The following is a 26,634-nucleotide window of genomic DNA, read 5'->3' on the forward strand; positions in this document are numbered from 1 at the left end:
TCCTGGCTCCCAAACATATACATATACAACACAAGTGAGAAACAGATTTTCCATTTAGACTTTTAACAATATGCTTCCTGTTACTTGGAATTTTTTTCCCCCTATAACTCAACAAAGATAAAACTAAATAGTAAAATGTTTCTGATGTACTTCCAAGAACTGATCAAAATGTAAAGAAGACTTCTTTATGATGAAAAAATGGTGAAAAACTCAGATTAAATGGACCAAAAAAGTAAACTTTATTGCAACTCCCTTAAATAAATTCTACTCTGAACCTATGGCATAATTACTCAGGGAATATCAATTCTGAAAGGGACCTACCTACTTCAGTTCCCTCACTTTGTAGATAATTGAACTGAAGCCTAGAGAAAGAGGGTAACTTGTCTAAAATCTAACTAGAGCCCAGGGTTCTATGACTGAGTCTGGTCCTGTTTCCACCAGAATATACTCTAAAATGAAACTCAGTCTATACAGTCCTGCCTCATTTTAATTTCAGCAGCAACTTAGATGTTGGAAAAACCATAAGGTCATGGTGATAATGTGGTCTTGTTTACATGCCCCATGGAACTGACATTTTTATAGAAGGAGGGGCCAGTGTAGTCATTGAAGAGTTCCACATTGACCATATTGTTAAAAGTGCATATCTATTTGTCAGTGTGTGACAAGCTAGCAGGTTTGCATGTCACGATGTACTGCTTGGATATTGCTGATAATGTTCATCAGTTAAACCATTAAATTTTTCATGATAAATGAGCACATGATTGAAAACTAGCTCAACTTGCTCATTAAAAAGAATAGATGTCAACACAATTAAAATGGAATGACAGACTATTGATAACTCTAACTCAGATATTGGAGAATATAAAACATAAATCTTTCATGAGGTAGACAGAAATGAAAAGGAGCCATATAACTAAAGAAGGGAAAAAGAATTAATCAAGCACGCCTATGAAGATACCTTGGCACATTGTAGAATTCCACAACACATTACAACGCAAACCCTTGTAGATGTGACACATGGCAACTGATCCTAAATTTCCTCTTTTGACTACTGTTAATACCCCAGAAATTCTGGGAAAAAAAGCCTGTCATTTTCATCTAATGAGCTTTAAGATGAAAGTTCACAAAGGATGAATCTCACACATAGTGTCATTCTTTTTTATCTTCTCTTAAATAGTTTCAACTTATACAACAACAAAAATGTTGTAAAGAGAATGTAGAACAAGTATTTTCCCTTTAGCTTTCATTATAATTTCACGAATGAATTGGCTAACTATTTAACTGCCTTGCTTGTGGCAGCAAGGTGGGAACAATGGAAATTCAGAAGTAATATAATATCAGCTGCTTGAGAGAGGCAAATAGCTAATGATCCAATTTCTCAAAATTTGCCTCCCAGAAAGATAGGACTAAGACCTTTGAATCTTTCTTTTTGCACCTCATACTGCCAGCAGCAAATGCACTTCTCAACTAGATTAGAAGCCTTATGAGGGCAAGAACCATGTTATGAATCATTTTGATAGACTGATCAGCAAAATGCTAAGCACAGACTAATAGGAAATTGTTGATTGGTTAAATATGCAAATATCTGCTCTTCACACCTCACCAAGACTATAGCAAGATTTGAACAGCTAAAGAAAAATATTTTGTATGTTCCCAGAAGAATTCCATTAACAATAATTTTTTTAGGATGGTACACTGAATAATTTCCTTGATTTTCTAATTCTGTGTGACGAATTCCCATAGAATCAATGTTATAAAACTCAAATCATAAAAATTCTTGTTCATTGGCAGAGAAAAACAAATTTAGAGACAGAAAGAAATAATTTTGAGAATATAAGAATGGTTGTGGATCCTTCTCCTTTAGTTTTCATTTCCGCCCCTCTTCCTTCATCAGAAAATAAAACTAGTACTACTTTTTCTTGTTGGATTTGGCCAGTTTTCCTGTGTGTATATATGTAAATATATATAATTATTTATTATACAAGAAATGTTTAATCTACATGAAGGAATTTAATAATTATTTAAGATACAGGACCCAAAATAAATTCTACAGCTACAAAACAGTAGGAAAAACAAGATAAATGTACAGGGTCATGTTAGATTAGTTCTTTGGGTAATTTAGTTAATGCAGGATTGATGGAGAACTATAGCAGTGCTTTCCACAACCCCAAATATTCTACAAACAAGTAAGATATCTAAATTCTCTAGTAATGAATTTTCCATAGCTAAGAGGACACAAACCTAGGAACAAAAAAAGGAGATAGGATAAGAGAAATGGAGCATAAAATGCAAAAAGGAAAGGCAGAGTTAGGCTTCTCACTTAAAAGGCTGTGAGGAAAGCAAAGAGATCTTAGAAATGTAGGGAAATATTTTTTAAGTTAACTATTTTTTTCTCTTGACATTAATAGGACCTTCTTTTCCCTATTGCAGAGCCAAATATCACTAATCATGACTATTTTATATTTCATTTTAAATTTAATACATACCTGTCCTTCTACTATCCATCTGGAGATAGAGGTTTTCCCATCATAACCAGGCCGGAACTGAAGTGTTGCTGATCGTGGACTGATATTGGAAATCACCAGATTGGAAGGGGCTCCAGGAAGTTCTAAAAATGACAGGGAAAAAAGAAAGAAACTTAAGCTGTCATGTCTCAGATCTATATATGTTTTCTATAAATCAATGGTGATATTCATTATTTCTGTATTAAACATCTGTAAAACACCTGCTTAAGCAAAAGGAATAATTTGTGAATAAGAATCTGTAAAAGCAAAGCAAGGGGTTATAATTTGAATAATGACAGTGAGGTACCTACTTCTTTTTTTTTTATTTTTAATAGCTTTTTATTTACAAGTCATATGCATGGGTAATTTTATAGCATTGACAATTGCCAAATCTTTTGTTTCAATTTTTCCCTTCCTTCCCACCACCCCCTCCCTTAGATGGCAGGATGATCAATACATGTTAAATATGTTAAAGTATAAATTAAATACAATAAGTATACATGTCCAAACAGTTATTTTGCTGTACAAAAAGAATCGGACTCTGAAATATTGTACAATTAGCCTGTGAAGGAAATCCAAAATGCAAGCAGGCAAAAATATAGGGATTGGGAATTCAATGTAATGGTTCTTAGTCATCTCCCAGAGTTCTTTCCCTGGGTGTAGCTGGTTCGGTTCATTACTGCTGCACTGGAACTGATTTGGTTCATCTCATTGCTGAAGATGGCCACATCCATCAGAATTGATCATCATATAGTATTGTTGTTGAAGTATACCTCCTGGTCCTGCTCATTTCACTCAGCATCAGTTCATGTAAGTCTCTCCAGGCCTTTCTGAAATCATCCTGCTGGTCATTTCTTACAGAACGATAATATTCCATAACATTCATATACCACAATTTATTCAGCCATTCTCCAATTGATGGGCATCCATTCAGTTTCCAGTTTCTGGCCACTACAAAGAGAGCTGCCACAAACATTTTTGCACATACAGGTCCCTTTCCCTTCTTTAAGATCTCTTTGGGATATAGATCAAAGGGTATACTAGATCAAAGGGTATGCACAGTTTGATAACTTTTTGAGAATAGTTCCAAATAGCTCTCCAGAATGAGGTACCTATTTCTTTAGCAGAAGCCCAACTTAATCTGACGTATCAGTATTTGAAGTTGTTAATATGATCTATGGCATTATAAATTCCTAGGGGGACACTTATCTTAATTTTCTTTGTCTCCTCCCTATAGTGCCTTATAGATAGGAGGTCTTAAAAATTGGGGGCATATGTCAATTAGTGAAAAATATGACCCTTTGTGATTCCTCAGATGATGTAGATAATTGAATACCTTACGTGTTGTCTTACAATTCCTTTAGGTAATATGATAAGGTTAGGAGCAAGGGGAGTAAAGCAATCAAGACAACAAAATATAAATAGGTGTCATTATCATAATGGGGAATAAACTAGAAATATTTCCAGTAAAATCCAGGGTGAAGCAAGAATGCCCATTATTATTTCAATTCATTATCAATTCAAATCACTACCAATTCAATATTGTTTTAGGAATTCTAGCTATATGAATAAGATTCCACCCCTCCCTCCCCAAAAAAAAGGGAATTGAAGGAATTAGAATAGGCAATGAGGAATGGAAACAAAACCATCAGTTTTTATTTTATATATTTTAATTTTTTATTAAAGCTTTTTAATTTTCAAAAGATATGCATGGATAATTTTTCAACATTAACCCTTGCAAAACCTTGTGTTCCAATTTTTCTCCTCCTCCCCACCCTCTACCCTAAATAGCAAATAATCCAAAATATGTTAAACACGATAAAAATGTATGTTAAATCCAATATATGTATACATTTTTATACAATTATCTTGCTATACAAGAAAAATCAAATCAAAAAGGAAAAAAAATGAGAAAGAAAATGAAATGCAAGTAAACAACAACAAAAAGAGTGAAAATTCTATGTTGTGAACCATACTCAGTTCCCAGAGTCCTCTCTCTGGGTGAAGATGGCTCTCTTTATCACAAAATCATTGGAATTGGCCTGAATCATCTCAATGTTGAAGAGAGCCACATACATCAGAAGTAATTGTCTTATAATATTGATGTTAGTGTATATATAAATGTTGTTGTGTACAATGATCTCCCGGTTCTACTCACTTCACTTAGCATCAGTTCATGTAAGTGTCCTCAGGCCTCTCTGAAATCATTCTTACAGAACAATAATATTCCATAATGTTCATATACCACAATTTACCCAGCCATTCTCCAATTGATGGGCATCCATTCAGTTTCCAGTTTCTGGCCACTACAAACAGGGCTGCCACAAACATTTTGGCACATACAGGTCCCTTTCCCTTCTTTAGTATCTCTTTGGGATATAAGCCCAGTAGTAGCACTGCTGGATCAAAGGGTATGCACAGTTTGATAACCCTTTGGCCAAAGTTTCAAATTTGCTCTCCAGAATGGCTGGATCACTTCACAACTCCACCAACAATGTATTAAAAACTATCAGTTTTTGCAGATGATGTGATAGTATATTTACTTTTTTTTTTTTAATAGCTTTTTATTTACAAGTTATATGCATGGGTAATTTTACAGCATTGACAATTGCCAAACCTTTTGTTCCAATTTTTCTCTTCCTTCCCCTCCCCGCCTCCCCTAGATGGCAGGATGACCAATACATGTTAAATATATTAGAATATAAATTAAATACAAAATGACTATACATGTGTGATAGTATATTTAGAGAATCCAAGAAAATAACAATAACTTCAACAAAGTTGAAGGATATAAAATAAATTCACACCAATCATTAGTGTATATATGTGTGTATGTGTGTGTACACATACATGCATACATATATGCGTGTGTGTGTGTGTCTCTTTTTATCAACAAAGTCATTTCTCCAATGATAAAAGGTCAAAGAATATGAACAGGCAGTTTTCAGAAGAAGCTATCTATAGTAATTTGAAAAAAGTGTTCTAAATCACTATTGATGAGATAAAAGTAAATTAAAACAACCCTGAGATTGGAAAATGTGTGGAAAAATTGAGGCACAAAAGCACTATTAGTGGAGTTGCATACTATTTCAGTTAATGTGAAAAGCAGCTGGGAATTATGCCCAAAGGGCTATAAATCTGTGCAAACCCTTTAATCCAGCAATACCACTATTAGGTCTATATTTTTTTAAAAATCAAAGAAAAAGGAAAAGAATCTTTATTTACAAACATATTTATAACTCTTTTTGTAGTAGCAAATAATAGGAAATTGAGGGGACACTCATCAATTGGGGTACAGCTTAACAAATTGTAGTATATGGTTTGACAGAAAACAATTGATGTTATAAGAAATGACAATTAGGATGTTTTTTCAGAAAAACCTAAGGGTTATATGAACTGATGCAAAATAAAATGAGCAGAATCAAAGAACATTGTACTCAGTAACAGCAGTATTATATGATGTCTATGACTTAGCTATTCTTAGCAATGCAATAATCCAAAGCAATTTAGAAAGACTTTCAGGGAAAAATGCTATCAACTTCCAGAAAAATAACTGATAGAGTCTGAATGCAATTTGAAGCATCTTTCTCAAACTTTATTATTTATGGGTTTTTTGCTTTTGATTTTTTTTTTTTTTTGCAACATAGATAATATGAAAATGTTTTTTCATGACTGTATGTGTACAGTCTATATAAAAATGCGTGCCTTCTCCAGAAAGGAGAGGTGGAGGTGGTGGGGAGAGATGAGTGGGAAGAGGGAAAAAGATCTAGAACTCAAAATTAAAAAAAATGTTAAAAATTTTTATTTACATGTAATTGAAAAATAAATAAAAATCAAATATTAAATAAAAAATTAAATAGATGTCTAACACTTGGGCATGGAGCTTTCTAGGTCCTGCTGTCAGGACATCTAAATTCTGGTAGATGTACAGATCATTTGTTTTTTTTTTTATTTTCTCTGGCAATGCAACTAGGGGAAGATGGGCATGGGTTGTGATTCCTGATATCTAGTTATTTTTGATCTAAGACTTACATAATACAGCAGTTCTATGACACAAGGTTATTTTAAATAGTTAATCTCTTACCTGGAGTTAGTAATGATTTTAAAATGAAAGATTTTTTTAAAATGATGATGCCTAAAACCTTAAGAGTAATTCAGGCAAAGAATGCATAATATAAAAGTACCTGACACTAGAAAATAGGATAGAATTAAGAAAAAGAAAATAGATCAATTCAGGTAGCACAAAAAACTATTAGATAACGTATCTGGGAACCATTCCTCAATTTCTTATTCCTGGGGATATTTAAAAAGAGTCTCCACATGGGAACAATAGCATTACTTTGGTGATTGTTCCAATATTGGAATATGTAGGGATGACAGAATTTCATGAGTTCTTATCACATCTAATTTTAATGAATTTTGGGCAGAAAATATTTAAATCAAAGGAAGAAAAATTCCAATACATTTTTCAGAGAATCTGATTCTTTAAAATTCTCTTTATCCATCAAATGGATATAGATTTCAAGCTTAGCAAACAGAAACTAGCGACATCAGCATCATATGACTTTTGCTTTAATCCAATTACTAGAATATGCAATGGCATTTTATGACCTCCCTTCAGTTTCAGGTGATCTACCCTGAAAATATAGTAATAGCAACTCAATAGCTTTCCTAACCATGGTTATCAACCATTTACTTAATACAGTTGTGCTTCATTTCCTCATATAATTCTCTATTCTGTGCATCACCAGGTGTATTGCCAATCACAAAAATAGAAGGATGAAAAGGTTTTCCAGAGGTCAGTTAGTTCATTTTCCTGCCCCCTGCTGGGGTTATACCTAAAACTATACAATACATATGCAGATTTATTTCATTTTTACACAACAGAGTCACTCCAACATTGTTATGCACAGTTTGTAATTTAAATCAACATTATGTTAATGTTAATAATAGTAATTTATCTTCTACTAAAGTTCCCCTTTTATTCTTTATTGTGGCATGGTCGTGATTCTTGGTTCCTTAAGGTTATACCGAAAGGCTACAACTTCCAGAAAATTCTGCTAAACTGAAAATTTTTCCAGTATAGGTTCAGTGGTAGGTTGCTGGTCAAATTTGGAGAGGGTCACCACCAGGAATCAGACCAGTTAATCAATAAGTATTTATGACTCCTAGGTGCCAGGCTATGCTAAGCCCTGGGGAAACAAAAGCAAAAAACAATCCTTGTTTTCAAATTATTGATAGTCTTATCAAAGAGAGAGTATTTAACAAACTATTAACAACTATGTAAAAACAAGCTATAAAAACGATAAATTGCAAATATTTTAAGAATGAAGGCAACAAGGCCAGAAAAGGTTTCTTATAGCAGGTGGAATTTTGTGAAGGCTTGAAGGAAGCTTGGGAAGCTAGGTTGCTGAGAGTGGCAGGTATGGGAGATAGCCAACGAAAAGACACAGATTTTGGAGATGGAATGTCTTATTAAACAGCAAGAAGGTCAATGTCACTGGACTGCAGAGTACATGGAGAAGAATAAGGTATAAGAAGACTGGAAAGGTAGGAAAGGATATGAAGAGCTTTAAAAGCCCAAAGGAACAGTTTTTATTTGCTCTTGGAGGTAATAAGGAAACACAGGAGTTTGTTGAATAGGAAGGGTGACATGGGGGGACCTGTGGTTAAAGATCAGGTTGACAGCTAAGTAGGGACTGAAGAGAGACTTGAGATAGCTCAATCATCAGTAGTCTATTGAGGTAGTCTAGCGTGAGTCATTGAAGGCCACCAAGGTTTTTCTTTCCTCTCTATCTATGGTTATTCATAAATGAATAAATGAAAAACTATTTATTAAGTGCCTACTATAAGCCAAGCACAGAGAACACAAAGCTATAGGAATAATGATTGGAAGTTTGGAGTTTATCAGTACAGCCCAGCAACAAACCATGGTAACCTTTAGAAAAATTTATTATATTCTTTTTTTAAAAATCATTTATTTTTAATACACATTGCTTTATGAATCATGTTTAGAGAGAAAATCCAAGAAAGAGAATCATGGTAACCTTGATTTGATTATGGTTCATGATTCCTAAAGAGTATAGAAGGAAGAGGATAGGAAAAGCAAGAGTGGGTAGGAAAGGGATGATTAGCAAGGAGATGTCAATAAAGTGGTCTTTAGTTGTACACTGCCCTGGAATGGATTTAATCTGTACATCAGTTCCCTCAAGAAAAAAATCCCTATCCATGGCTATCCTGTTAGATAAAAATTAATGACATTCATTTTTTTTATTATTTTATTTTCAATAATATTTTATTTTTTGAAATACATGTAAAGATAATTTTCACTGTTCATTTTTGTAAGACTTTGAGTTCCAAATTTTTCTCCCTTCCTCTTCTACCTTCCCCTTTCCCAGACAGCAAGTAATCTGCTATAGGTTAAATATCTGCAATTCTTGTAAATATAAATCCATATTTGAATGACATTCATTTTTAAACCATACTCGTTTTCCAATACATCTCTTTCATCCTTGAATCTTCCCTTATATCAAAGTAAACTTTACATAAAACTGTTTAACACAGAAACTATGAGAGTGAACAACATTCTGGAACCAAAACTCACTACATCTGTCCAGAAAAGTTCGTTTTATCATCTGTTCTTCTGAACCAAAATTGCTCATTACAACTATTCAAAGTTTGGTTTCTTTCAAGATTGGGGGAAAAAAAAAATTCTCAAAAACATCTATTTTAGTATCTTCTAATCATAAAATAAGGATTTCCTTTTATTCCCTTTGAAATCATGCCCACATCATTTTAAGTATTTCTCTTCTACTGTTCCACACAAAGGGTCAAAGTAAGGCAATATTAACCCATCACATAGAATTATTTTAGGGAAACAAAGCTATCTATGAGACACAAATTATTATAATTATACTGCAGTGAATTTCACATGCCTAAAAGCTGAAAGACGATGATGGTGACGTTTCACTAACCTGGTGGAACTCCAGAAGAAATTGTAGATGAGGTTACCAGTCCAATCCCTGTTGCCGTGACAGCTGCCACTTCAATGGTATAGGTGGTAAGAGATGACAATCCTTTAATTTTATATTCATGGGTTGTATTATTTAAAGTAAGTGTAAGACGAGAGTCATTTCTACTGTATACTTCCCAGGAAATTTGATAACCTAGAAAACAATAACAGTTCAACAATCATAAATCATCTCATGCTTATTTTTTACTTCCAGTTCCTTAATTGGTTTTGAAAAAATTTTAATATGTATTAAACACAAAAACAAAGAGTATTAAACACCAATTGTTACATATCTACTTTTGGTATTTGCACAGTTGTCTTAGGCTTCCCTATATCAATATAGTTGGTCTTAAGGTAGAGCAGGGTGATAGTGCACCAGGCCTAGACTCAGGATGACTCCTTCCTGAATTCAAATCTGGCCTCAAACATGTACTACTTGTGTGACTTTGGGCAAGTCACTTTACCCTGTATGTCTCAGTTTCCTCATCTATTAAATGAGATGGAGAAGATGGCAAACCACTTTAATATTTTTCCAAGAAAATGTGTTCATGAAGAGTCAAACACAACCGAAATGATTGAACAACAATAAAATGAATTACATATTTTCCTCCTCTTTTATTTTTCCTTGCCTCAAATGGTTACAATTATTTATCATTTCTAAATTCTAAAACAAAATTTGTAACATTTTTTGCTTCTAAAAGTTTTTTTCCTGTTGTTTTAATTTTGCTTTTGGCTCTGCATATTCTCTGTTATTGTTATGCTTTTTTTCTTTCTTTCTTTTAGTGAAATTTTAAGCTCTTAGGTACCACATTCCATCAAACAGCCTAACACTCACAATTTACTTGACTCCAGATAGCTTTATGATTTGAGTTCAGAGGCAAAAAGGCCTATGTGACTCTTAAATCAAAACTTTTTATAAGAAAGTTTAATATATCACCACACATGAGGAAGCTTGAAAAATATCACTTGATGATAGAGACAATGATGAAAGCATCTTAGATATACAAAGTTGAAGGGAAAAAAAAAAAACAAGAAAATATATTTTCCCTTACTCTCAGCCAATGATCTTGATGCTGAAAAATTATCAGGCATTTTAACCTCCCCAAGTGCCATTTCTCTGAGATGGAAATAATGAAAATGGTTATAGACATTAATGTACCATGCACAAACCAAGTATTGGGAGCACACTATCATCTAGACTAATTCTTAATAGCTTTAAGAGGAAAAAAAATTGATTAAATGTCAGGAATTGCTGTCAGAAATAGCTGCAGTCCTCGCCCTGTGCATCTGATTTCAATTGCCTTCCTATGCAATCCTTCTAGCAGTCATCTTTTAAGGATTAGCTCCTCTCTTAGGGTCAAGTCTTTGGCAAAGAAGAAGATAGTATGGGAGGCTTGAGAAGACAAATAAAGATCTAGAATGGCCTCTGTAGGAAGTAAGATAGGAAACCAATTGGAAAGAAGAAAAGGATTGTCTTTCTGCATTAGGGGTCCAGTAACATAAATTTATTTTGGATCTGATTGGGTTGAGTGATTCATTCTACCTCCAGCATGAAATGAATGTAAATATATGCAAAGTAAATACAAAGGAGTAATGGTGGGGGGGGAAAAGTAGATTTACCATTTAGAGCAGTGGTATCCCTGCTCACTACATAATGGTTTAGGTTAATAAATTAATGTTAATATCATCTCTTTTATTTTATTTATTATGTTAAATGTTCCAATTACATTTTACACTTATTCTATTCTGCTTCAACTAGCACTGGAGAGTTTTGTGGGCCTTATGAAATCTACAGAGTGTTTGATATCTCTGATTTAAGAGGTAAGGAAAGATCTTCTTCTATAGGAATTAGCATGAGCTGGATAGCCAGATTCATCTCTACATGGATATCCGACTGTCAGTTGCAATTTTAGCCTCCTGTCCAGTCAGTCCATGCTTGTACATGCTTGCAAGCTGACTGACCATTCTATTACTAATCTCTATACTTTGGATTGCAGTATCCATTTTTTCCTCTATCCTGTGGCTATTGCTAACATCTCTTACCCAAATCACCTAAACATCTGACATTCGGAGTTGTTAAAGACCTATTGTCTAATATAATATTCAAGGTCTATAAGCTAATAACATTATGTTTTATTTAGTTCTTTCATATTCAATCATTCAGTGACTTGGAATTAATTTCTTATTGTTGATGCTCAAGGGTAAGTAGAAGTCTTCTAAATAACTATTGTGACACATTTTTTATGTGTATAGACAAGCTTGGAATAATCACCTATGCATTATCTGAACCAATTCTCTTAATAGTTCAGAATTTAATATTGATGTTGCCAAGCTTGTTCCAAAGACATAAAAACCCAATGTTACATAATGTTGAATCTATGGGGTGGTTAACTTTAGCTGCTCCAAACCATTCACCATCAAAATGCACAAAAAAGGTGGCATTGGTTGGAAACAGTGAGCTGGAACACAAGCACAATGGCGATATTTAGTGAGTACTCTAGTTACAGCGATTTAGTATAGAATAGTTATGATCTACTGGCATAAAAAGTGATAAAATGATATACTAAAAATGATAAGGATAACCATGGACACACCAATAAAACCCGATTTAATCAGGCTAGGACAAATAAAAACAAAATTGAGTCGAATGAGCTGGACCAAGCATACTTAATAACAATTGCATCTGAAGTCCAGTTATACACAGATGGGCAGAACTTTGGGCCATGTGGTGAGGAAAGATGTCCTCTGTTTTACAGGCAACTTTTCCAGGAATGTGTCTGGTGGAGTCCAATCAGTCTGGACAGCAAATGTTTCATCTGGCTCTAATGTAAGCAAGAGGAGGGAAGGCGCCCCAGACCTTCCCTCTGCCTTGGCACTCTACCTTCTCCATAAACGGCTGCCTAACGGAGACTAACGACCAGAGGAGTTTCAGAAATAATTTTCTGTTGATCTGAAGTAAATTCTCTACAAAAGAGTGTACATCCAATCACAAACTGTCTGTCTATATCCTGGCCCTCATAAATCAGAGTTTACAGAGGGAGAGAGGAAGATACTGAAATTTACAACGAGAGCAGTGGGTAATTCACTAAGAAGGCTGGCTCTTTCCCCCCTTCTTTGTTCCCTTCTCTTGTTCCAGACCCCAGAATTAAAAAGAAGTCATAGTGAATGATATCTATGAAGTAAAGCTAATAAAATAGTAGCTTCTTAGCAGGCATTCAGACCTTAAAGCAGCATTGTATAAAGCACCAAACTAATCAATCTATCAAACAATTCCGGCAGTTGCCTTTAATAGTGACGCATGGCTTAAATAGGAAGTCTCAGAAGGATGAAATAAAATTTTCCTGGACTTGGAGCCTTGGGCACACAGATTTTATTTTTGGTTGCATCTCTTGAGGAAACACTTGAACCTTTGGCACGAATAGACCTGTGTGGTGGGACTGATATGCTCCACTGGAAGTCCAAGTCATTCTTAGAGAGCCAATCTGTCATCAGCCGAGCAGCACTCTCCACCAGCCAAAGCATTATGGTTTACCTTATTGGGGGCAGGTTACTAATTATTACATCCCTTGGGGAGGTGCCTAAAGCATGGCGAAACAGAGGGTAATGAAATAACCATAATGGCTTCATCTTGTCCCTCTCCAGAACCTCTCCCTGCCACAGAGATAACAAAAGAGCTATGGCCAAGAATTACTTCTCTCTTGCTGCTGCCCCACCATCTTTAATATGAAATTAGTTCATGGAAACTTGAGATCTAGGGAACAGAGTGTAAAAAAGAAAAGATTGGAGAGGAAAAAAAAAACAACCAAAACCCAGCAAGCAGCACTTCTATTTTGAGAACTGTGGAACAGAAACTACTTGAGGCCAGAGGGTATGTTTTGGGTCATTTGTTGGTTTGGTTTGGTTTGGTATCATGCCAACCAGTCTGTTAATCAATAAGAATGCATCAAGTGACCACTATATACCAGGCACTGTACTAAGTGCTGAGACTACACAGATAAATGTGAACCACCCCCTACTAACAAGGAGCTTACCTCAGGATAGACCTCCCCCCCCCCACACACACACAAGGTAGATTGGATAAAGTTAAAATGAAGCCAGTTGTTAAGACAACACAATGGTTCAACACAGAAATAGCAATGTAACCAAGCTTTCTGTAGCAGAATGTCACTTTTGGCAATACTAGCATTCCTCTTTGAAGCAAACAGGGTAAATAGTGCCATCACAAACAACAGGTTTTACTTGAAACTAAAGGTGTTTATTTAAATAAAATCTTGTAATGAGTTCATTAAATTCTATTAGGTAGTTTAAAAAACCCAGATGATCATAAATTGGAAGTATTGGCAACAGTTCTTTAGCAATAAAAGGGTTGCTCAACTCAAATGATTGTGCCCAAGGATTTTTCTTGTTGCTCTAAATAGGAATAAAACATGATGTCTTTTCTGAAAGGGCAGGACAGGGCAAAAAAGGTATCTACATAAGTGAGGGAGAAATGTGTATTTATTTCTTGATTAAAAAAAAAAAAGATAATTCCTTCCCATTAAAACTCTCTGCTATGGAAACTTACCTTAATATCCAATATTTTGTTTACATGTGAAACTTAAAAGCAGACTACAGACGTTATGAATCTTATATAGGTTTCATTCAAATAGTCTCTCTGAAATCAGTAGTCACTATAACGCTAATTCAGTTGAAAGAATTGGTCCCTAAAGTATTAGCTTTAAATGCCTTTCTTTTTCAAGTCATAGATTCCTGTTAGGCTACTAAGTTGTTGCTTTCATTCATTAGTCTTGTTTTCTTCTTTCATTATTTATAGGGAGAAGAGAGGCTATTCAGATAAACTTCACAATCTATATCTGGACCCAGGTGGCTCTGGAGGAGAAAGTGAGGCTGGTGATTTTGCAGAGTCTTCCCTCACTTAGATCCATTTCACTTACAGGTCACAGCATCCTCTCCCTGATGTCATCGTCTTCTTTGAGAACAAAGGACAAACAACAATAATTCAGCTAAACTATCTGAAATACATCCATCAACTACCACTCAAAAACAACTTTTACTCTTATTCCTCTTCTTTTGGTTGAAGAAGGAATCCCCCATCTTATTGTTTAAAAAACAAGACAAAACCAATAGCACTATATTCATTGAGTTTCAAATCTCCTTCAGAAGAGTTTTAGCAGTAACAAGAGAATTTTGAGACCTGTACATTTCTCAGTTTTGAACAGTACTTTTTCTCAACTTAATTTTAGCTTAGTTTCTTTTTTAAAACTACATCTTAAATTAAAATTCAACAAACATTTATTGAATATTTCCTGTTTTTAAGATGCTGTGTCAGGCTGTGTTGCCTGAGGATAATAGAAATTTTAAAAATACCTGGCCTCAAAGAGCTTACTTCATAGTAAGGAAGATTAAGCATACAACCCCCCCACCCTCCCCCAAAAAATTCTCATGCAAAATAGAATCTGTTGCTAACATGAAGGAATTACAAGGTTCGAAGGAGGGAGATATCATTTCTGCCTAGAGATAAGAAAATTTGGGCCTGCCTACAAAAGGTGACTTTTGAGCTGACCTTTAAAGAATGGTTTGGATTGCGAGTTGGGTCAGAAGGAAGGGCACACTGGATGGAAGGGAAGGTATGGGGAAAATAATATAAGTAGAAAAAATGCAAATCATGTATGAGGAACAGCTGGTAGTTCAGCATGGTTGTTCATAAAAACAAGAATGTGAATAATAGTGGCTGCAAAGGTGGAGCACACTAAATGATAAAGAAAGGGATTGGACTTTTTTGGAGTTTTTTTTTAAAGGTAAATTTTATTTTATTTTCAAATGAAGATTTGTCTTCTCTCCCTGCTACCTCCCCTTCTTGTCCCAACACTCCCTCTAAGAAAGTAAGAAAAATAAAATCCCTGTTATAAATGGGGCTTTATTTTGTAAGCAATGGGGAGGCACTGAGGATTTTTGTGTAAGGTAATGGCATGACTAGAAAGATTAAATAAATAGCAGTACTTAAAACGGATTGGATGGAATGGATGTCATAGTCCAGGCAAAGGGTAATGAGAGCCTGACTAGTGTGGCAGCAGTGGAAATAGAAAAAGAGAATTTATGTGAGAGACTGTAGAAGCAGAATGACCAAAGATTTTGTACTGAATGGATGTAAAGTATGAGGAGGAAGAAAGAGTGACTCCAAAGAAAAATGACTCCAGAGTCTTGAGCCTGGCACTGCTAAGGGAGTAGTGATGCCCACCAAAAAGAGGGCCATCAAGACAAGAATCAGGTTTAGGAATACACAAAGAACTTGATTTGAGCATCTTATTTCTCATTTGGAAATTAATTTTCTTTAGGATAGAAACTACGTTCTTCCAAACCCCTAAGTGTGGCTCTCCATTCAAAGTTTTTATCCTCAGTCTGTTTCTCCTTTGTGCACTCAGTCTTTTGAGTAACCCAGCAATATTCAGAGGTTCAATTATCACTTCTATAATTACACATCATAATATTTTATATTCCATCTTTATTTATGCCTTATGATCTTTAATCCTGTTCTTTATCTTCACTGTAACTTCCATTCCCTCCAACCCTCAATTCTTTTTAAGCCATGTCCCCTCTCCTGAGCTATACCACTTTAACTCACTATCATCCTTTACTGTTGAATCTTTCAAACCTTCATCCTATCACTAATCATGTTTTGCCAAACACTAACCTTAGAATATTCCTTTCACTTACTCTACTTTTATTCACATGTTGCTGCATGAAACTAGAGAAAATCATAAAACCATGCTGATTGGGTTCATTACAAATTTATGTTGTATAATCTCTTCTGCCTTGTTGTGGCACAAGGTCTTGTATAACACAATGAAACATGAGCTAGGATGTGCAGGGTTACTCAGGATGAATAGGTCATAGTGGAGAGTTCTGACAAAAATCATCCACTGAAGCAGGAAATGACAAATTATGCCAGTATCTTTACCAAGAAAACCCAATTGACAATATTAAAATGATAAAAGAGTTGCTGTTCATCCCTCATTTTCTTTTTTTTTATTAAAGCTTTTTATTTTCAAATCATATCCATAGATAATTTTCAACATCCCTCATTTTTAAAGAGGACCAATGATATCATGAAGTGATTACTAGTGTGTGAATTAAATTTAATGAGGCAGAGTTACATGAAGTCATCACCTCCCTCTTTTCCAGAGACATTAAAATCCAGTGGCAGGAGAAAAGTCAAGATGACTGGCAATGGCCCCAGATACAGTGGATGACCTGGGAAACATCAGTGTCTGACCAAATTCCTAAGTACACAATAGCACTTGCTTCAGCTGCCTTCATGGCTGTTGGAACAAATTATTCTCATTTGCCATTCTGCTGGCAGAAGTCTTAATGAGCAGAAAAGATTAAAAAGAGGTGGCAAGACTATACAAAAGAATTATACAAGAAAAATCTTAACATCTTTAATAAGCAAGATGCTGTGGTTACTGATTCAAAGCCAGATATTCTGGAGGATGAAATCAAGTAGGCCGTAAGAAGCATTGTTAATGATAAGGCCAGTGGAGGTAATAATATAATTCCACCTGAGCTATTTAAAATCTTAAAAGTGATGCTGTTAAAGTGCTGCAATCAATATGCCAGCAAATTTGGAAAACCCTATAGATGCCACTGGAATAGAAAAGATCAGTTTACAATGCAAACAAATGTTCTAATTACTGATCAATTGTACTCCTTTCACATGCCAATAAGTGTATGCTTAAGATTCAGCAAGCTAGGCTTCAGCAATATGTGAACCAAAAAGTACCAGAAAAGTAGACTGGTTTTCAAGAGACAGAGGAACTAGAGATCAAATTGCCAACATTCCCTTAAAATGTACCCTTGATCTCATTCCCTTGTGTGTGTTTTAATAAATTGTTCCTGCTATAGTCTCCCCTCTCTCTTTCAGTCTTTTCTTATTTACTAGTGTTTCCTTGCTGTCTACAAAAACAACCATGTCCCCTCTATTTAAAAAAACAACAACAAGAACAAAACCCTCATTTGATCCAATCATCTTTTCTAGCTCTTATCTTGCCATTCTTGTCTAAAGTTCTTGAGAAAGCTGACAATAAAAGGTACCTATACTTGCTATATTTTTGCTCTGTTTTTAACCCTTTTCAATCTGGGTTCCAACACCATAATTGAAGTGTCATTAATCTCTCCAAAATTACCATTGATTTTTTAATTGCCAGATCCAATAACTTTTTCTAAGTCCTCAGTCTTCCTTTACCTTGGTAGCATTTGACAATGTTGAATACTCCTTCTAGATATTCTCTACTCAATAAATTTTTTGTGATATTGATCTCACTTGTTTTACCATCTACCTTCCTGACTGCTTCTTCTCAGTGCCCTTTACTGAGTCTTCATCTATGCCATGTCCACTAACTATATGTGTCCCACAAAACTCTTTCCTGGCTCCTATTTTATTTTCCCTCTACACGATTTTACTTAGTGATCTCATCAGCTTCTATGAGTTTATATCCACATATCCAACACTAGCCTTTTTCTTAAGCCTCAATTCCAAATAACTGTCATGTGGACTTCTCAAACTATACATCCTGTGGACATCTCAAATTCAACATAAGTATTAATGTAAATAATTATCTCCCTCCTTCATAACCTTTCATTTCCCTCCAACTTCTCTATTGCTTTCAAGTATACTACCATTCTCCTACTCACCATGACCATAGTATAGCATAGCATTATCTTCAACTCACTTTCACTCACACCAAAAATCCATTACTTGTCACTCTACTTTCACATCTCTTCTATAAATCTCCTTTTCTCTACTTACATGCCTAAAACCCTAATCTAGGACCTCAATGCATTTCATCTTTGCACATCTTCTAAACATCTTCTAATTTGTTTTCCTTGAGAACCTCATCTGGATCTTTTCTTGCTCATATCATACTAACCTTATTATACATATTATTATACACATATTATATATACATACATATGTAATTTATATACCCTGTATTATACTTAACTTGCAAATATGATTTTATATACCTTGTAGAAAATAAGTTGCCTGATTGCAGAGATTGTCATTTTTAAACTTTTTATTCCCATCACTTTGTTTTCATTTCATACTACCCTTACTATATTTATATATCTTATACTTATTGACTCATATACTTATGTATATACTTATATTCCCTATATTATACTTAACTTGTATACATGCTCTTAGTAAAAAGCAAGCTGCCTAATTGCAGTCATTTTTTGAAACTGTAGAAGAGCCAATGCAACTATTTATATACACACTGAAGGATTAGTGCTGTTCTTTCAAATAGAAGAGTAGCAATTCCCATGTTTCATGAAAAATCCTATCTTTCACATATGACCTTAGCCATAGTTTTTTAGGACAGTTTGGGGTGCATTATGTTTCAATGAAAAGAGAGCTGAATTTGGAATCAGAGGACCTGGATTCCATTAATGACTTTGTCACTTACTACATGTAACACCATAAATCTCTTAATTATTTTGGGCTTCATTTTCCTCAACTCTAATGAGGGGCTTAGGCAAAATAGGGGTTCTTACTTCATGTGTGTATACATACATATATATGTATAAGTATATACATATACATATATATATGTATGCATGTACACCTGTGTATGTTGCACTTTTTTGACAGTCTAGTGAAAAGAAAAGCAAATATATTGAAATGCATTTATCAAAAAATAGTTTTTTTTAAAAGTTCACAGATTCTGTGTAAAGAACCCTTGGATTACATAATTACAAAGATTGTTTCAAGCTCAAAATCTATGGTATTATGATCAATGAGTGCTCATCCAGTTCAAAGAACTCCAGTGTTGGGAAACCACTATGTCCTAGACATTTAAAAATATTAGGTTCCCAAATGCAAATGAGCAGCCTCAGTGGCTTTGCTCAGGAACTCTCATCTTTCCCTATATTGTCTAAAACCAAATGAGGAAGGGCAATAGGAAAGAAGCTTCGCTGTCTTCCTTACTGAAGATTAAGGTCAAGACTTTGAAGCTCTGCAACTCTTTGTAGGCTATTTTCCCGTTAGAGTTAATTAGTAATTTAAAAAACTCAGAAAATTTCAAAATGACCATGAATTGCTTCAAGGACCAGGAGATGAGAGAAAACTGTAAGGATGCATTTTGCTCTACAACTAAGGAGAAAAGAAAGTAAACCTTGGTTAGAAACAAGAGGCTGTAACACTGGAAAGGAAAGCATTTGGGTCCACCCCATCCTTATGGAATAGAAGAAACAAAAGGAAGTGATCATATAGGCAGCTCAGGACAATAATAATTTACATTTCTGTCCTTTAAAAGAAGATTTATTTATTCTTTGTTTTCTTCACCAAACTACAGGGTTTTGTTTATTTATTTGTTTTTTAAACCTCTTCAAACAAGTAACCATGGGAAAAAAATGAATACATCAAGAGAATATGATACATATTTCAAATTTAATATTTAAGAAATTTCTCAATCTAGGCCATATCACATCCTACTATCATTCTGAATATCCCAAATCTGTTTTAGCTGTTACAAAAACCAAATGGTTAAAAGCCTCATTTGTCTCATTTTTCCCCAGTACATATGTTTCTATAGGACTTAATTTTTTTTATTTTATTAAAAAATATCAATAGAAAAAAGAAAAGGAAAACAAAACAGAAAGTTTTGAACATTAAAGAGGATTCAAAATATATAACAATAAATTATCAGTTCAAGGAAAGATATATAATATAGAAGAAATTATATTCATCTTTTCTTTGCTTCCTTGTAGGTTATTCTTTTGTTCTCTGCTGCACACTCTTTTACTTTATTTTCCCCCCTTTTATCCCTCCTTATCTCCCCCAAGCAGGCTATAGTTAAATAACCACTCACACACATCAATATACACACATATATATAGCAAAATGCAGACATATCTACATATACTCAGACATATACTCAGACATATACATGTGTGTATACACATATATATATACACACATATGGATCCACCCACATGCAAACATGCATCCAAAATAACATCAGTATAGCTGACATATAATGTAGATTTCTCTCTTCATTGAATCTTTAAATTTATCTCTTCTTTCTTATCCCTGCTAATTCTTCTATAATTCTGCTCCTTAATTTGCCTGCTTTTATTTAACCTTCCTCCCACTCATGAATCCTTCCCTTATCTTCTTCCCTCATCCTTTGCTTCTCTTCTGCCCATCCTTCCACCATTATTTCTTTATAGATTTTGCAATGTACTATACCCTTGATATGAGTTGGTTTTCAGAACTACAAGAACTCCTCCCCGCTCTAATGTCTCTGTGTCTATTCTTCCTCCGCACCTCATTTGTATAACATAACATTTTTGCCTTTTTTTCTAGACAGTGTTGCTTTTTAGTCTATTCAACTCTGCTCCAATCTTTCTTTTGAGCCACCCAATTGCTGATGGCAATCTTAAACATAGGGTATACATTTCCATAAAAAAAATTAACAATTTGTCCAAGTTAAGTTCCTTGAAATTGATCTTTAATACTGGATCTTATGTGTTAAATTTTCTATTGAATTTGGGTATGGTTGAAAGTCCTGAAAATCTGCAAATTTGTTAAATGTCTTTTTTTTTTCACTCAATATTCTGGTTAATTTTGCTGAATGTGATATTTTTGGGCACAGACCTAGTTCTTTTTTGTTCTTTTTTTTTTGCAGAAATATTTATTATGATTATTATTTTATTTTATAATAACTTTTTATTGACAGAAACCATGCCAGGGTAAATTTTTTTTTTTTTACAACATTATACCTTGCACTCGCTTTTGTTCCAATTTTTCCCCTCTCTCCCTCTACTCCCTCCCTCAGATGGCAAGCAGTCCTATACATGTTAAATATGTTGCAGTATATCCTAGATACAATATATGTTTGCAGAACCGAACAGTTCTCTTGTTGCACAGGGAGAATTGGATTCAGAAGGTAAAAATAACCCGGGAAGAAAAACAAAAATGCAAATAGTTCACATTCATTTCCCAGTGTTCTTTCTTTGGATGTAGCTGCTTCTGTTCATCATTTATCAATTGAAACTGAGTTACCAGACCTAGTTCTTTTGATTGCTGGAATATATGATTCTAGGACCTGCAGCCTTTTATTGTGGCTGCTGATAAATCCTGTGCAATTGTAATTGTAGCTCCAGCACATTTGAATTTTTTTCCTTGTTTCTTGCAGAATTTTCCCTTTGATCTGGGGGTTTCAAAAATTTGGCAATAATATTCCTAGGTGTTTTCTATAAAGGATGTTTTTGAGATGCTGATTGGTGGATTTATTCTATTTCTACTTTTCCTTCATGTTCTATCACTCCAGGACAATTTTCTTGCATTATTGTGTCAAGGTTCTTTTTTTTTTTTATTGTTATATTTCTTCGTCTCATAGCTTCACTGTCTTCCCCTTCCCTAATTCTAATTTTCAAGAAGTTATTTTCACCTTTGAGACTCTATCTCCTTTTCTAGTTGGTTTCTAGTTCTTTTTTCATAATCTTCTTGTTTTTCTTGGATAGTTTTTATTTTTATTTTTAAATTTTTCCTTGATGTCTCTCATTTGATTTTTTAAATTAAATCTTTTCATTTTCAAAACATATGCATGGATGATTTTTCAATATTGACCCTTGTAAAACCTTGTGTTCCAAATTTTCCCCTCCTTCCCCTCACCCCCTCCCCTAGATGGCAAGTAATCCAATATATATTATACATATTAACATAGATGTTAAATCCAATATATGAATATGTATTTATGCAATTATCTTGCTGCACAAGAAAAATCAGATCAAAAAGGAAAAAAGGGAAAGAAAACAAAATGCAAGCAAACAACAATAAAAAGAGTAAAAATGTTATGTTATGAACCACACTCAGTTCCCACAGTCCTCTCTCTGGGTGTAGATGACTCTCTTCATCACAAGATCCTTGGAACTGGCCTCAATCATTTCATTGTTGGAAAGAGCCATGTTCATCAGAATTGATCATCATATAATCTTGTTACTGTATAGAATGATCTCTCCTGGTTCTCCTCATTTCACTCAGCATTAGTTCAGCTAAGTCTCCCCAGACCTCTCTGAAATCATCCTGTTGGTCATTTCTTATAGAACAATAATATTCCACAACATTCATATAGTATAACTTATTCAGCTATTCTCCAACTGATGGGCATCCACTCAGTTTTCAGTTTCTTATCACTACAAACAGGGCTGCCACAAACATTTTTGCATATGTGGTCCTTTCCCTCTTTAAGATCCCTTTTGGGATATAGGCCCAGTAGAAATATTGCTGGATCAAAGAATATGCACAGTTTTATAGTCCTTTGGACAAAGTTCCAAATTGCTCTCTAGAATGGCTGGATTTATTCACAACTCCACCAACAATGTTATCAGTTTTCCCATATCCCCTCCAATATTCGTCATTATCTTTTGCTGTCATTTTAGCCAATCTGACAGGTGTGTTGTCTTAATTTGCATTTCTCTGATTGATAATGACTTGGAACATCTTTTCATATGACTAGAAATAGTTTCAATTTCTTTGTCTGAGAATTGTCTGTTCATATTCTTTGATCATTTATCAATTGGAGAATGGCTTGAGTTCTTATAAATTTCTCATTTGATTTTTTTTTTTAAATTGAGTTATTCTATAAATTCTCCTTAGGCAAAGAGCCATTTAACATTACTCTTTGGGGTAGAAGAAGCTTTTTTATATTTCAGTGTTCTCCTCTGAAGATGAACTCAGTCTTCCTTATTCTCACAGTAGGTTTCTATGTTGAGTTCTTCTTTGCTGGTTCATTTTTTTCTTTTTTAAATGAGAAGTATTGGAGTAAGCACTTCTAGCCATGGGATCAGAGGGAATGGTGCCTTGAGCTTCACATCAGCTCTACCCTCTCACTGCAGACCCCAAATCAAGAGCTCCACCCTCCTGCAAGTACTGGCCCCACTGCTTTTGTAATCATCCTATATGCAGGTTCTTTCTCACCCAGAGTTAAGTCTCTCCAGCATAGTTGGGCCTAGTTCCAAATTAGCTGAGGTTCACTTGGTCTTCCCAGACTCAGACACCCTACTTCCCACATAGTCTAGGAGATAAAATTTCTGTGGTTACTACTGTAGCTCAGAGGTCCCTAGTTGGTGTTTCTGGGGAGCTAATTCAGAGGTGTTTGCACTTCACACTGGTTAATCCCCAGTCTCAAGTCTTTCTTTGGATTTTCTTGGCTTACACAGGGAGGATCCCTGTTTTGCTCCAAGTCTTCTTGATCTTTCACTAGTCTATATTCACCCTGAGGCACAAATTTGTTCTGTTTGTGAGGGAAATCTGGTTGAAATTTATTGACCTACTCTAACATCTTCCCAGAATTCTTCCTCTATAGGACTTTTTAAGGCTTATACAGCTCATTTCCCTCACTAGCCATGTGAGGAAGGCAGTACAGATATCAAACAGATTGTTAGAATTTGTAGAAACCTCAAATGTTACTAGCCAACCCATTAGTGAAGACAAATTATCACTACAAAACCCTCACAAATGATCAGCCAATTTTCAATTTAACAATTTACCACATGGCCATCATGTACAAAGCACTGTGATAGGCACTTGGGCTACAAGGCAAAATAGTGCTGCTGTCATTCACTGAAGAGTATATATTTTTTTGAAGGCCTCTAGAGAAAAGAATGTCACTAGTAATCTTGATAGTTCATCCCACATTTGGACAGCTCTAATTGTTGGGGGTGGGTTATCATTATTCCAATTTTATAGACATAAATACTGGGGCTCAAAAAGATTAAGACAAGGAAGAATTTACACTTGCAGGAGATGTAAAACACCTGGTGTCCAAGTCCCTGACTCTTCCTCTCCCTCTTGACTCTCCATTCCGAGCCCAATGCACTGGAATCACCATCAGTGACTCAGAATAGGAGGTGGGTGTGGGGGAGTTCCCATAGTCCACTGCTTGCCTAATTGGGGGGATACTGATTGAAGAGGGAGATACTTATATCATAACCACAGCTTCAGGGATTTGGGGGCTGGAATGGATATATATCCCTGAATTTCCATCCAATGCATCTCTCCATGAAAATAATTATACATGGTCTCTGGGAGTTTTAGTGCTAGACTTCAGGTACACTATGGGTTAAGTAATCTTTGTGGACTAATGTGGGATATGATTACCCTGCACATAATTCTGTTTGGATGGGTTACTGCATGTCAAGGTTCAAATATCTGACTTAAACATTAATTTTTGGAACACAACCTGTTTGCAAGTTGGGGACTACCTGCTTGTAACTTCACAATTGAAAGCAATGTTCAGTTACCTCAGGGGCATCTGTAGTGTGACAGATAGCCAATGAAGGCATGGTTTCTCTGCTTTCCTTATTTTTAGCTATTCATGAGCCTGGTAATAGAGAACAAAAGGAGAGAAAACCAGATGGAGCTATTCTGACCCTTTCAATAAAACTGGTACATATCTAGCATCCTAAGGGTTCAAAATGGAGACTAAGGTTAGCTGCTTAAATAATTTGTACCCAGGTCTCCAGGAGGCTGGGGAGAAGGGGAATTTTTAGGGGTGGGTGTGAAGTACCATCCAATAATTTCCTAATTTATTCAATTATTCCTGCTAACAGTGTAGTAAATTCATTATTTCTCTGCTGTTGTCAAATTGTCAAAGTCCTGTAACATTTTTGTGAATTGGGGAAAAGCCCAGTCACCTAATTATGACTCGGAAGATGCAGAAGAGAAGATATTACATCTCAAGATTCAATTGCATCCTTGTCTCTTTAGTGATAAGAATAGCAAAGCTTTCTTGCAAAAGAGATAATATTTGTAAATATGTTTAGCACAGAGTTTAGAATAAAGTAGGCACTTAATCAATGCTAATTTTCCCTATTTTTCTTCTTTTTTCTCCCTATTCTCTTCCGTGATATCAAAATTTTAGTGTCTTCTCTTATGTGATGTAAAATGAACCAATAATAAAATGCTAAAGTAATAAAAATTATTATACTGCCTAAATCAACTTAATTATTCAGTGCCATGCCAATTAAACCACCAAAGGATTACTTTAGAGAGCTAGGGGAAAAATTCATCTGTAAGAATAAAGGATCAAAGATTCTCAAAGGAAATAATAATTTAAAAAAAAAGGAAGCAAAGATATTTTGCAGTACCAAGCCTCAAACTATTGACAAAGCAATGATTATCAGAAATGTTTGAGAGTAGCTAAAAGATCAATGAATGGAACAGTTTAGGTATACAACATATACAATACTACACAATTATATAGTGTTTGATAATCCCAAAGACCACAACTAGACATACTATTTGAAAACCATTAGGAAAACTGGAAAGCAGCCACAGTAATTAGGTTTAGATCAAGATCTCATATCACATATCACAATAAGTTTCAAATGGGTATCTAACATAGATATAAGCGATCATGTCATAAATATAAAGTTTAATGCTTTTTAGAATTGTTGACTTCTATGCTCTCCTGCACTACCAAAATGGCTGTGAATATAGACAAAATTTTATTATCAATCAATATTTCTGTCTTGTGATTTTATTATTATTTTCTTTGAAAATTATAGCTTTTATCTCTTTAATTTCTGAATAAACATGCACATATATAAACATTATACATGTCTATGCATACACACATGTATATATGCTACATTCAACAGTCATTATTTCCTAACTCACAAAAGAAGGAAAAAAAGGTCTTATTTCCTCATTTCTTCTCTGGGACCAAATCTGGTCATTATATTACAAGTTAAACATTTAATTTTGTTGTTTTTGTCATTGTTCTTTCCATTTACATTTTTATACACACTTTATACAGTATTTTCTTGGTTCTGCTCATTACTGGTTTTTTTTTAAACTGTATTCTAAAAATGTATTTAAAATATTTTCCAACAAAAATCATTTAAAAACCACAGGAAAAAACAAACTATGTTTTACCCAAGAAAGATCTTTGAGTACATACTCTGTATTTACAGGGTCTATGCATAAATTTCAGGGCATCTCTTTACTTGGATTGGGAAAAAAAATTACAACTTTATTTTCAATAATCTCTAATTGAATTTAGCAAGGGAGAGTTTCATAATTTTCATCGTATTGCCAAAGTGATCAAA

General features: G+C 34.5%; 1 protein-coding gene across 1 annotated transcript in view; it reads right to left on the minus strand.

The window, feature by feature from the left end:
• Positions 1 to 26,634, minus strand: part of SDK1 (sidekick cell adhesion molecule 1) — a 400,458-nt gene that overhangs the window by 236,819 nt on the left and 137,005 nt on the right. Inside the window, exons 16-17 of the mRNA XM_052000079.1 lie at positions 9,479 to 9,670; positions 2,487 to 2,608 (exon numbers count right to left, since the gene is read on the minus strand). Coding sequence (XP_051856039.1) covers positions 2,487 to 2,608; positions 9,479 to 9,670 — 314 coding nt within the window. The remainder of the gene's footprint in view (positions 1 to 2,486; positions 2,609 to 9,478; positions 9,671 to 26,634) is intronic.

The sequence above is a fragment of the Antechinus flavipes genome, chromosome 1, assembly GCF_016432865.1.
Source record: "Antechinus flavipes isolate AdamAnt ecotype Samford, QLD, Australia chromosome 1, AdamAnt_v2, whole genome shotgun sequence".
Classification (NCBI taxonomy): Eukaryota; Metazoa; Chordata; class Mammalia; order Dasyuromorphia; family Dasyuridae; genus Antechinus; species Antechinus flavipes.